This window comes from Panonychus citri, unplaced genomic scaffold (assembly GCF_014898815.1).
Source record: "Panonychus citri isolate SS breed McGregor unplaced genomic scaffold, ASM1489881v1 Contig00128, whole genome shotgun sequence".
Lineage (NCBI taxonomy): Eukaryota > Metazoa > Arthropoda > Arachnida > Trombidiformes > Tetranychidae > Panonychus > Panonychus citri.
The window spans coordinates 21,892-36,033 of NW_026515533.1; the positions used below are offsets into that span (position 1 = coordinate 21,892).

At 32.3% G+C, this 14,142-nt stretch overlaps 1 protein-coding gene across 1 annotated transcript; it reads left to right on the forward strand.

The window, feature by feature from the left end:
* The first annotated feature begins 74 nt into the window (after nt 1-74).
* LOC128390793 (inositol 1,4,5-trisphosphate receptor type 1-like) lies at nt 75-11,813 on the forward strand. Its single transcript, XM_053350554.1, is given in 8 exon segments — nt 75-4,541; nt 4,747-4,869; nt 4,983-5,274; nt 5,277-5,668; nt 5,918-6,113; nt 6,236-7,002; nt 7,308-7,352; nt 7,661-11,813. Coding segments are annotated over 8 exon segments (8,685 nt in total). The 5' UTR covers nt 75-818; the 3' UTR covers nt 10,808-11,813.
* The last annotated feature ends 2,329 nt before the right edge of the window (nt 11,814-14,142 follow it).

A 14,142-nucleotide genomic window follows, 5' to 3' on the forward strand; every position in this document is an offset into this window, starting at 1 on the left:
TTCTAATAGAAAACGAAAGTTACTCCATCAGGCGAACAAAATTTGAACTAATTTTCTTTTCATTTGTCATTTTTTTCCTTTAACTTTAATGTAGATTTTTAATTTAATTGTTATTGTGATCTTTTTGTAACAATTAAATTGTTATTCATTCCTTAAGTTTATTTAAATGTAATATTTTACTTATCGTTACTATCTACTGTTAATCAGTATTGTCCTTTAAACCCAAGGTCAACAATTATCATCATTCATCGTCACCAATCTAATCGGTATTAGAAATCATCTCATTTCTATTATGTTAATCACTTTTTGTTTTTTGATTGTTTGTTAATTAATCCAATTTCATGTTAATTTCTCTCTCTCTCTCTTTTTTATAATTCATTATATTTTCTATTATAATTTACCTATTTTTGTTCCTGTGTATTTGTGAGATTTTTTTTCTCCTCAAATTCTGTTTCAATTGTTCATTTAATTTTCTATTCTCTTTTTGTTGTTGTACATTTTTCTTTTTGTGGAATATTTTTTTTCTCTCTCTCTCTCTCTCTCTCTCTCTTTCTCTTTCTCTTTTCTTTTGGTTTGAGATTTTCTTGTCTCTTTTTTTTTGTAAGGTCAACAATTAAGTTAATTTACTTCTTCTAATGTAATAGAGAAAAAGAGAAAGAAAAGATTTATTGTTTGTTGTTAGTCTTCTCTCCATTTTCAATCTCCTTCTTTCCTCTCTCTTTCTCTCTCCCTATTTTCGTTTTGATGATTCTACGTTTCCTTGTCTTTCCTCTTCTTTTTCCTCTGTGAAAACCAAGAAATTTTCATCCAAACGGGAAATGGAACCAACAAGTCCATCATCCTCTTCGTCTTCAATATATGCTTCTCATCACCAACAACAACAACAGCAACACCAATCATCTTACTATCAACCATTTTCTCATTATGGTTATCCTCATCAGCAATTTTCTCATCAACCACAGTATTCACATCATCATCATTCCTATTCATCTATTCCATCTTCATCCCAATTACCAAATTCAACAAATATTCCAACAACAATCGGTGATTCTCCAGTTCGTATTGGTGATACAATTGCTCTATTTGTTGCTCAAGGTAAAGTTCAAGGTTTCCTGACAACCCTTGATTCAGTTGATGAAAGAGCAGCGGTCACTTGTGATGGTAATTTAACTGAGACACCATCCAAAATGAGAGATTACCTTTATCGTATCTGTATTGCTGGTAAACATGAAGCTCAACAAGATTTTCAAGAAGCTCGTCTACGTGATCCAAGTAACGAATCAAGGTTGGCAACATTGAAAGTTTATGCAACCGATGAGAAGAGAGCCAATGAAGAGGAGAATCGTTCACGTCGTGGTGAAATACTACATTATGGTGATGTTATCCAGTTATTAAATTTAAAAAATAATAAATATGTTACCGCTTTCACCAAGATACCTGCTCAATTGGATCCATCAGCATGGAGAGTTTCACTTGACCGTGATGGTAATGATAATTCACATTTCCGGGTTACCGATTGTCTCAAATTTCGTGGAAATGGTGAACAAGTTACCTATGGAGATGAGATTTTTCTTGTCTCAGTGACCGCTGCTCAACGTTTACATGCCTCTAATCGGGAGCATTCAGATCACAAAGGATGCTTTGAGGTGAACATTTCAAATGCCTTTACCAGTTGGAAGATACTTCTTTACCTTGATTACCGTGAAAATCTTGAAGGTTATCTCAAAGCTGGTGATGTTTTCCGTCTCTTTCATTCTGAATCTGCTCGATATTTGACTTTGGACGATTTAGAGGAAACCGTTAACGATGGTGGTTGTAAAAAAAAGGTTGTGTCACAAAAAGTGTTCCTTAGGTATACCGCTCGAACCGAAGCAACGTCAGCAACTAGTTCTAAAGCTCTTTGGGAGGTTGAAATACGTCAAGGTGAAGTGCCTCGAGGCGGTTTAGCCCATTGGGATTCAACTATACGATTTAAACATTTATCAACAGGTAAATATCTTGGTTTGGCTCCTGACCCATTAGCTGAACCAGGATCAAGCCAATGGTATCTTGTACCATCGTCAACATATGATGATAAAATTGAATTTCGTCTACATCCAACTCGTGAGGTGAACATTGGTGATTGTGTTCCCCATAAATCATTTGTTCGTATTCTTAATCAGTCAACACGTTCATGGTTACATCATACTAATGATTTTTTCGATGCAAATCAGAAAAAGGATAAAGATCAAGCAATTCTTTACATGTCCAAAGTGATCGCTGTTCAAAAAAATGGAAACAAAGAGGTTTTCCAAATAATTCCAGTCTCTTTCTCTGAAGTTCGTGATCTTGATTTTGTTAACGATGCTCATCGTTTCCTTAAAACTGCCGTTGAAAAATTGAAAGATCATTCATTATCGGCACCAGAAAGGAAAGTTCTTAAATCATTACTATTTGATTTAATGTTTTTCATTATCAATCAACCTAAAGATGAATCAAAACCACAACCACCAAGTACCTCATCGGTTATCCCTGATCGAGATAGACAAAAATTGGTACGAGAACAGAAACTTTTACAGATAATCTTTGAACTTTTGGCTGCACCATTTATCCGAAATGATTCAATTCCAGATGATCCAGAATATAATCGTTATCTGGTTGAAATACTTCGTTATGCTTATCGTATACTTCAATTATCTCAGAAAGAGTATCGAAAAAATCAGTTGGAAATAAGTAAAAGGTTCAGTTTTATCATTGGTCAAGTTGAACATAAACAAACCGAGGAATCAGCTTTGGAAACCATAACAGTATTAATTCAGGGTAACACACAATTTATGGAGGGATTTGTGGGTGAAAATGAGATTAAATTGTTTATCTCACTTTTAAAAACACCAAAGGAAACCAAAAAAGAATCCAAATCAAATATATTAGATTTATTGAAAAATCTTTGTGTCTGTGATGGTGAATCAGTTAAAACTCAGGAAAGTTTCTGTAAATGTTTACTCTTTGAGAATCCGGATGCATTAATACACACCAAGATGGAAGATGGTGAAGTTTACCTTTACCCTGACTCATTAAGACCCGGAAATAAGATTTCATTGAAACAATTAGTTTCCGATGCAAAAAGATCACATAACAAGGATTCAAGTGCCGAGCAAATGTTAAAATATTATTGTAATCAATTGGATTTATTTTGTGCAATGTGTTTCAAAAGGCAATACGATGCAATTGGTTACCTTAAAGACACCGAAAAGTTAACAATTGAATTAATTCATCAGTGTATGGTTGATGAAGATTTACCAATTGAGCTTCGAGCGGTTTTTTGTCGTCTTATGCTTCACCTTCACGTTGACTGTAAGCCCAATGTAATGATTCAACCTATTGAATATGCACGAGTTTGGGCTGATATACCGACACCGGCAGAGTTTGATGAATACGATATTGTTGAGGCTAAATTGAAGGTTGGTGCTGATGGAGCAAGAAAAGACGTTCAAAACGCTTTATCTAGTACAATTTCATTCGTTGAGGATTATTTAACTATGGTTGGTCAAGGGGATAAAGATTATATCAACAATTTAACTCTTGAAGTGATGAAATTGGTTCGTAATTTAATGTTGTTTGGTTTTTTCAATTTCAAAAAGTTAATCAAATTGAATAAAACGATATTGGACATTTTAAAAAAATCGGAAAAACTTGACGAACCAGATAGACCAGATCGAGCGAGAATGCAAGATGTCGTTGTAACCAAATTAAAGGAGCATAAACAAGCTCAAAGCATTTCGAAACCACCATTAAGTCAATTCGGTGTTGGACCGGCCATGGATATCCGTTTAAATATAATTGAGATATTAAATTTCATCTATGATATAAGATTAGATTATCGGATAACCAATATTTTGGTTCATTTTAAGGATCAAAGTCACAGTTTATGTTCACCGTCTAAAATATCATCGGAAGATGTTGAGGCCATTTTTGAGGATTCAAAGACCAACCTTGATGGTTCAATGGGCTTTATATCGGTTAAAATATTATTAAGTTTTATTATTAACTCGAAAGCCTATTCATTAGTTTCTGGAGCTATGAAATTGTTAATACGTGAATTTAAACAACGCAAAGAGTTTCTTAATGCTCTTCGACAGGTACAATTGTTAATCAAAAAGGAAGACGTTCAAATCTATGAGTATTTTAGGAAAGCCTTGGAAGTATTGAAAGAGTATGTTGAAGAATCGGAAACTTGGGTTTACACTAAATCAAAAAGAGACGACGAAGATAAGATAAAATGTGGCCTTCGAGATGAAGATCGCGATTTACCCTCACCACCTCCAGGAATACCTAATTATCCTCTATTGATTGATTCAGATAAATCGAATGCTCTTTTATTGATTGACATTAAAGAGGAACAAATTAAACGGTACAATCGAGTTGACAGTATATTACAAACACTGTCCTACTGTTGTCGTGATAAATCAACCAACAAGGCGAAAAAATTGGAGCAAAGTCTATTACAATCAAGAGGATTGGTTAAAATTCTAGTCGATCTGTTGTCAATTAATTATGATGAGGTATCTAGATGATAATAAAGCCAACAATCAATAATACACATTACCCATTTATCAAACCATCACCTTAATCATAATCACCTCCATCACCATCATCATTAATAACTAATACATCTAGAATGATGTTGATGATGATTTAATTACTTAAACTATCAACACTTTGATCTAATTAATTTTTTTTCTTCTTTTTTCTTCCCTTATCAATTAGAATGATCCTTACATAAAGAAAATCTTTGAACGAACTCACGAATTGCTCCAAGATTTTTGCTACAATAATCCAACTAATCAAGAAGAGCTCTATGAACACTATGAAAGATTTCTTAAACCTGAGGTAATTAATTAATCATCTGTCAGGGAGAATCATTTCTCTTCCCGTAATTTGTTATTTCCTTTTCTTTTCTTTTTACCGTTATCATTGATATTTTTTCTTCTTCATCTTTTTAGAAACTTGAGATGGAAACGCTGATGAGTATTTTTGTCAACAACGAAAAACTTTGCAATGAAATTAACGAAGAAGCAATTAGAAAGTGTGTTAACTTTATCATCTCTCAGGGTAAAAAAACCTACTTCCTGGATTTCCTGTTGACAATCGTTAAATCAGAGGGTAAAGCGCTGCCCAATGTCCAGGCCAAAATATTGAATGAACTTAAATTTCACAAAGAGGATATTTTTGATTGGGATGGTGGTGAAAAGATTCGTGAACTAATGAGATCCATGATCTGTAGTCGTTACAATAAAGAGGTGAACTATGGTTCCATATAAAATTGATTGACCTGTTAGCCGCTTGTACCGAGGGTAAAAACAAAAACAATGAAAAAGATTGTGCTGGACTTTGTCCATTTGATTATATTGCTCACATTATCGAGTATAACAATTGTCATCCTCGGGTCAAGGAAGCTTATTGTAGACTACTGACCAATTCTCATATTGAAACTGAAATTCACCAGGAAGAGTTAAGCAGATCATCAAAAATGACCAAACTAATTGAAAGTCTCTTCGGTGATATCAACGAAACCCTAATGAAAACATCACAGACAAAACTACAACTTGACCACGACTGGACATCATATCTTTCTCGAGGATTTCTTTACATGTTACGAGCTTTCATCACCTCATCAACCTCTACAAGCGTAAGTATATAATTTTCCTCCTATCAATTGGTAATTAATCTTAACCACTTGTTAATTTGATTTGATTAAACAAAACTGGAAACAAAAAGTCAATCTTAATCACATTTTAACCCAGAAATCAAATCAACCAATGATTTACAATTGGTTACAAGGTTAACAATTAATTCTTTATGATTACATTAATATTAACGATTTTTTTTTCTTCTTCTTCTTCCTCTACTTTCTTTAATTCTCTCTTTCTAATTGTAGCAAACAACTTTAGATAAAATAATCAAAAACCTTCACAATTTGATTAATCAACGATTTAATGTGACTGAAAACCTAGAAGCTAAATTAAAAAAAGATATGCGTGAATTAATTGAAATATCAACTAAATTAGTCTCTGGTGATAAATTGGTTATACCTATTGTAAAATATGCTCATACCTGGCGTGAGAAGAAATTAGGTAAACATCATTAGAGTTAATTAACTAATTAGATATTGATTACATCTTCATCTTAATTTTCCCATGTTAACAATATTTTCTTAATTATTATTGTCTCATTTTTTTGTTTATCATCAATTTAGCTCGTAATGAAACCTCTCGCTCCGATCAATCTGATCAACCCATTAATCCTTTGACAAAAGATCCACCTAAGGTTCAGATAAGCTCAGCACCGAACGATTCAAATAATCAATTATTAACAATTACCAACAAAACTACCACAACTCTAACCACAACTTCAACCACCAACACTATCAACACCACCGTCACCACCACCACAACAACAAATCAACTTAGTAACGGTGATAATAATAAAGGAGCACCTACACCACCACTTCGTAAAAGGCCACCTCGTCTTTATTTAAATGGAACCGAATCATCTTCATCTTCCCTATCATCATTATCATCCACTTCAACAATAATCACAACTCTATCCAATCAACAACAACAACAACAACAACAAGAATCACAAAATGATCAACCATTAATAGATCTAATGGATTCATCATCCTCTTTACCTGGTCTACTTTTATCATCTTCCCTTCAAGATGATATTGTCCAATCAAATTGGAAAAATTTAATTGACGAACAACGAACCGAATTAGAACCAAAAATTAAAGCCGAATTGTCAGTTCTGATTGATGTTTTCTATCAGCCCGCTGCCCTGTTTCCCATTAATACTCAGATGCATAAAAATCTATTAAGGGGATTTTTCATTCAACATCTAATCCAACATATCTTAGCTCTTGTCATGTATGGAACCAAAGAACAGATTAAAACCGATGAGAAAGTAATCATTCAAACCTTACAAATATTAACTGAACTTGTTATCGATGATAAAACCAATCAGGTAAATACACAAATTGTCATAATTAATGTTACAAAATACTAATTACAAATCAAGTAGAAAAAGTAGAAATACTCATGAAACTCATGTTTACTTGAGAAAGAGAATCAAAAAAACAACAACAACTACACTAACCAACAATTAACTGACCTTCTTAATTCATTTACAATGATTGATACAAACTAATAATTCACTTTGTTCCCCACTAATAACCATAAATTAACATTAATTATAATTAATGATCTTCTCTGTTAATCTTTGATTCTTGTTATTTTATCAATTGCTGACCAATTACTTTATTATTCAAGGAGCTTCCTGAGCCTACTGAATACGAGCTCAGCCTTGAAGTCAAGGTAAAACAATTAACAATAATTCACCATGTTGATAATTAAGATATTATTTCAAATTATTAGATTCAGCATGATGATTAACCTAAACGATTGCATGACAAATATTTACCTTATTATTTGTTGTCCCTTTTATTATTTCATCATTACCTTGTTAATTTTGTTTACATCATTTTCTAATAGATGAGAAATTAATTTCCTTTTCTTTTTAAATACAATTGTTTTTTTTACTTCAATTATATTAACTAATTAGAGAAAAACAATTTAAGATTATATTTTAATTCTTGTTTTATTCTTTGTTGTGTAAAATTTAGGCTGAAAATTTGCGATTCCATCTGAAGGAGCGTTACTTTGGCCCAGCAAATAGTAACAATAATTGTAATGGAAACTGTGATTCCAGTGCCAATGGAAATGTTAATAGCACTTATTCAGATCGACAGTCATCATCATCATCATCTTCATCATCACCTTATCCAACCATGGACTCGGCATCATATGTACTTTCTGCTCAACCCTTTAGTTACCTTCCAAGAAGCTGTAAAGATTTACGATGTATTCAAAATGAGCTGAATGAACTGAATGCACCTCAAATTGTGGTTGAAATTATCATGAAAAATCCAAGTGAAGATATATTTGCTTACTCAATTAAATTTGGTAAAGCTTTACTCAATGATGGAAATGAAAACATTCAGAAAAGTTTTTACAATGAAATCTCAAAAGGATCGGATAAGTTTATTAAAAATTTTTACGATCGCATGGTATTGGCCCAGAAAGCATATAAAACGGGCTTTAAAAGTCCGTTTCATGTTAAAAGTCCAAGTACACCAGGTAAACCATCAATTTCTGATCGAGATGCTTCACCAGGAAGTGAATTTCCACCCTCTCTTCCTGTTCCGGTTCCTCCATCTCCTCATCCTTCACCACCTCCACCTCCGATCATTGTTCCAACATTGACTCCCTCACCTAAACCTGGAAGTGGATTAAGTTATAACTTTAATTCAGCCAAAATTGAAGAGGATAAGGAAAACCATTTAAACTCTGCAATTACTGCCACCGAATTGGGATACAAATCATTGGGTAACAAAACCGTTGGTAGTTTTGTCGAACCAAATTATCCGGAAGAAGTTGATTTCCTTAATTTAAGAGCTGAATCACATGGAACCGGAAGTATAACACCCAATACACTTGCCGCCATGATAAGTCATTCACTGGCCTCACCCAAGAAACCTAAACTTCCACCTGAAGTAACCATCATGGAAGAGATTCTTGAATTTTTGAGACTTTTATGTGAGAATCATTATCGAGAAATGCAAGATTTACTTCGCAATGATAAACGAAAAGATCAAAATTTAGTCGCTGAAACATTTAAATTCTTGATCAAACTTTGTGGCTCACATAAGACTAAAACAATCGATGGTAATTATCTTAACGAGGAAAATGTTGGCCTTTTCAACCAAACCGTTAAAACGCTGATTGAATATTGTCAAGGTCCATGTCATGAGAATCAAAATTGTATCGCTAAATGTGAAAGCAATGGAATTGAATTTATCATTACATTGATTAAAAATCGAGCAGAATTGGACTCTAAGTACATGGAAGATGTTAGATCGCTCAAGATTAACGCTTCCAAACTGTTACTGGCCATTATTGAATCACGATCGGATATTGATTTCGCCGAAATAGTTACCAAAATTGTGGACGCCAACCTTATCCATCATTCCTGTGAGATTTATCAAAAGTATAAGAAATTCATGGAAACGGAAGCTCATCGAGGTAACCCTTCAGCTCTTAAAGATGGCGAGGAATCAGAAGAGGTGAAAGAGATTGAAGTTGGTCATAATATTTACATTCTATGTCACCAGTGTCAACGATATTCAGTCCAATTGAACGAGCAAATCAACCGAGAGCAAAAACAAGAGGACTGTCGTGATGCGATCGCTTTCTTTCAGAAAAAAACTGCCCAAGTTGAGGTTGTCCGACGTGATAGTCCCGAACAGCGAGTTGAGTTTATCGTATTCGCGGTACCCGAACAATGCCATTTCCTCACGGAAGAGACAAAGAAAAAAGTTCTCCACCGAACTGAACTTGATGAGAAAGCTCGTTCCAAAGTTCCTGATTTTTTCCGTCAAGTTGACATTCTCCAGGCCGAGATGGAATGGCAACGTGACCTTCAGTCAAAGAAACGGCTTTCGCACGCAATTAGCCGTTACATGTCCAAATGGGGCTCTCTTTCTTTCCAATTAGCGGTTCTATTGAATCTGATTGTGATCTCTTACTATCCGTTTGGTGAGACTCCCGTTGGACTTGAACATCGGTCATACTTGGCCTGCCTAGTCATTGGTCTTTGGTTATATCTGTTTGGAACTCATAAAAGGTCACTTGATCTAGTTTTTGACGGCGCCTTCCGTTTAACCGTTGTTCTCACAACGTGGCTTCTAGTTCATACCATTGGTCCACAAGCGGTCATTTATATCTGTGGTATATTGGATATTATAATTACTATTGTCTATCTTTTTAGTTTCTTTATCAATCGTGGGTATCGACGGGGCTGGTTAAACAATCTAATGGACTATGAATTGATCTATCACTGCGTTTATCTGACCTTTTGTACCTTGGGACTGTTTCATCCGCTTTTTTATTCTGCCCTTTTGCTTCACGTTATTTATCAAGAGGAGACTCTAAGAAATGTTATACGATCGGTTACACGAAACTCAAAGTCTTTACTTTTGACCTGTTTATTGGCGTTAATCTTGATACACATTGCGGCCACTTTTGGTTATCTTTACTTCAATTTTGACTTTCGACGGGAATATGTACCACAAGATAATGAAGAGGAAAGTCAAGCAACCGAATACTCTTGTAAAACTTTATTCCAATGTTTGATTACCACCATAAACTATGGCCTTCGATCGGGTGGAGGTATTGGCGATGTCCTTCGACCTGCATCCTCGCAAGAAAGTCTCTACTATGGTCGTGTTATTTATGAACTTTTCTTCTATTTTTTCATCAATGTTATCATTCTCAACTTATTCTTTGGTATCATCATTGACACTTTTGCCGATCTCCGTCAAGAGAAGCAAAAGAAAGAGGATATCCTTAGAAATACTTGTTTCATTTGTGGCCTGCCACGAGCTGATTTCGATAATCGTGCCGGTGTTTCCTTTGAGAAGCACATTGCCCGTGAACATCATATGTGGCATTATCTTTACTTCATGATACTCTTACGAACTAAACCTAAGACTGAATTTACTGGACCCGAAACTTACGTGTTCAAATTAATGGAGAAAAATGATTGGACTTGGTTTCCCATTCGAAAGGCCATGTCGTTGGAAGGTACCGATCCCGAAATTCAATTGGAATACATTAGAGCTCCGGAACGATTTGCTTATCCCCGTGAATTGGAGGCTCAATGTTTATCCGGACATCCAAGAGATTCATTATCCCTTCTTACTCCATGTTAATTGAAACTCACGCAAAATCAACTTTATCCCCAATAAACGAGAGCAATTAGTTAATTATCAACACTCACATAAGGAAACGAGAAGAAAAGACGAAACCAAAATTCATATTTAAACAAAAATATCATTCCAATAGCTGAACACATGACATATGACATGACAACTACACATCAATTGAATGGACACAATTTAAATTAATCTCAATTAAATTGGCTTGAAACAATTACAACCCAATCATTAAGATCAACAATTAAGGAGCACAATTAATGAACATTGTTATAATTTCAACCCAAAACAAAAAGCTCAACTCAAAAGCTTATCATTTATTTTGCACAAAAAAAACGTTAATATAATTAATTTAATCATCCCGTGCCGATCAACACCTGATGAAATTGTTGGCCTGTAATCAAAAATGATCAACAAATCATAATTTTTTGTGTTAATTGTTACACAATATTTAGTTTATCAGCACAATTAACCTTAACCTTGTTGATGAAAATGAAATGCTATTTGTTAACATTATATTATTACATAAGTAACAATATGTACAAAAGAAAGTAAATGTTAACAATCAAAAATCAGATACAATTATAGTTAGTTAATCAAAATTTTACAATTTAGAGTGCAATTAATTAGCATTTTATTTAATCATCAAACAAAAGGTTTAATTAGTTTAATTGTCTTTCAAAAATTTACCGAAATGTTCAAGCATAAGAAACAACAAAAAAAAAACAAATCAAATTATCTCGTTATCATAATATTACAATCAATTGATTTTAATCAATTAAATTAAATCATTTCCAATGTTAATGGTCACAATTACAGAGACTTTAAATGAACGCAATCAACTTATGATAATTAAAGTCTTTCTGTTAATCAAATCTAAATAAAATATAATATTGAAATTATCACAACAATTTAATGTATTGTGACAATTAAGTGATGGCAAAACAAAACAAAAACAATAAATTAAAATTAAAATTAACTGTTAAAACAATTAAATTAACAATCGATCCAGTTGATTGTCTCTACATGAGATATTAAACTTTAATTGTCACGTGACCGATGAGAAAGTGATTAGTTAATTGTAATGATAGTCTAGCAAAATTTTTCCCCTTCCTGATTTGCAATCTCAATGAAAGATCAATACAATTAATCATCATCTTAATTTAACTGGATTAATATTGATGATAATCAGGAACAATCAACATATTCAACAACACCAACAATTAAAACTAATTGTTTAATCAAAAATGAAAATAAGACAATAAAGTTAACCAGATAAACGTTTCTTGATTATCACAGTGAGTTAATCATCAACAATCAAAAGGTTAATTAACTTGTATTGTTTTAATCTGATATCACCTTGGGTATATAAAAATGAACAACAATTAACCAGCAATCAATTTTTTTCCTTGCTAATCCCTTAACCATTTTGGTGTAACAATTTAAATTGAAAGTTTTTTCATTCGCTTCCTTTAATTGTTAATTTAATTATTAACCGGATGTTTACCTTTAATGGTTAACTTTGTGATTCCAATGATGAGCTTCATGTTAATTAGTTTTATATAATTGTGACGATTGTTAAACAACAATTAAGACAAATCATAACGAAACAGTAATCAAATTATTAATTCGTAATGATAAACTTTGTTAATTCTTGATAACAATTAACTCAACAAACAATATAATCGCTCATAAGAAAACAATTGAACAATTTAGTAGATAAAATTAAGGCTTAATCTTTGAGCCTCTTAATTGTTACACTGCGAACATGATTAAGAAACAAACACAATTAAATTCACACATACACACACCTTAATTAAGAAAGTACATACAGTTAATTGTTAAGATAATTAATGATCGTTAGAAACTTTAATAGTTAAAGAAACTTTTTCTTTCTAATAGAAAACTCGATTAATTGGAATGTAAGTAAATTGTGATCGTTAATTGTGCCACAATTTACGCAAATATTGAATAGTATTTAAACTAAATGATCAACAATCAATTTAAATTAACTAACGATTAACATTAAATCGATTCCGATGACAATCAATTAGTTTTTAAACGAAAATTTCATCAACTTAATTAAAGTTTGGATCCATTTTTTTCTTGGTACATTTAATGATTAAATCGTTGACACTTCGACACGCTTTCGACATGGTTATTGATACTCATCATCATTATCTTAATCATCATCATCATCATCATCATCGTGATAATGATGATAACTAAATTGTTAAGCTTCTTAAGTTTAGACGATTAAATTGTTGTGATTAACTTTTACCACCGAGAAGGTAAATTGTTGCAATCGATTAGGCTCATGGTGAGAGATTCAATTGAAGAGAAGGTGAAGAAAAAAAGTTCAACCGATAATCATGATCATCATGTTGATCATCATTTCCATGATTAACATGGAAAAATATTGATGAGAAATTTTTTCTTTTCCAATTATATTGGTTATCGATATATAATATTGATTCTGATATTATTATGATTCAGTTTGATTTCCAGGTAATCAGGAAATTGTTATGATTAAATTTCTTGCGATGAAAAATTGTTGCTTCCAGAAAAGTTTGATTGATTGTTAATTGGTAACAATTTAAATTGCTTCTATTTTCAATATCAATGGTTCATTTTGAATTACAAATTTTCATCGAGTAAATTAAATTGTAAATCAATTGATTAATATGAAAACTGTTTGATTATTAATTGGTTTTCATTTATTATTATCAATGTTATCATTATTTGTATTACTGGTTGTTGATTAACATTTAGTTAATTGGTTGATAAATTAGATTACCAAAAGTCAAATCTAATTTATATAACAATCAATTGTTGCTGTTGTTGTTGATTAAATTGTTAATAAATATCAGAAAACTTTAATTTGATGGTTGATTATTTCATTTTTCAGGTCAATCAATTTCAAATCAACTGATTAACTAATTAATTAACAATATGATTTCTTGATTCTTACTGATTATCAGAATTTGTAACAATTGCGAAGGAGAAAAAAAAATTAGTTCCAATTGATTTTCGTTAGAACTTTTTTTCTCCTTGGAAAAAGTTGATTGTGATTCTAAACAAAACAACTAATCTTAATTGTCTTCGTCTAATTAAACTCATTAACTATGCGATAATTAGCACATCCTGTGTCATCATCTTCATCTTCATCATCATCATCATCATCATCATCAGGAAGTCTTAACAGTTAATAGAAAACTTTTTTTGTCGAAAAAAAGTTTCCTCGTAACAGTTTGATTCCAATTCGTTATTCATTCAATTGGAACTAATAATCAAATTTAAATGATTGTAAATCAGTTTGATGTTAATAATAT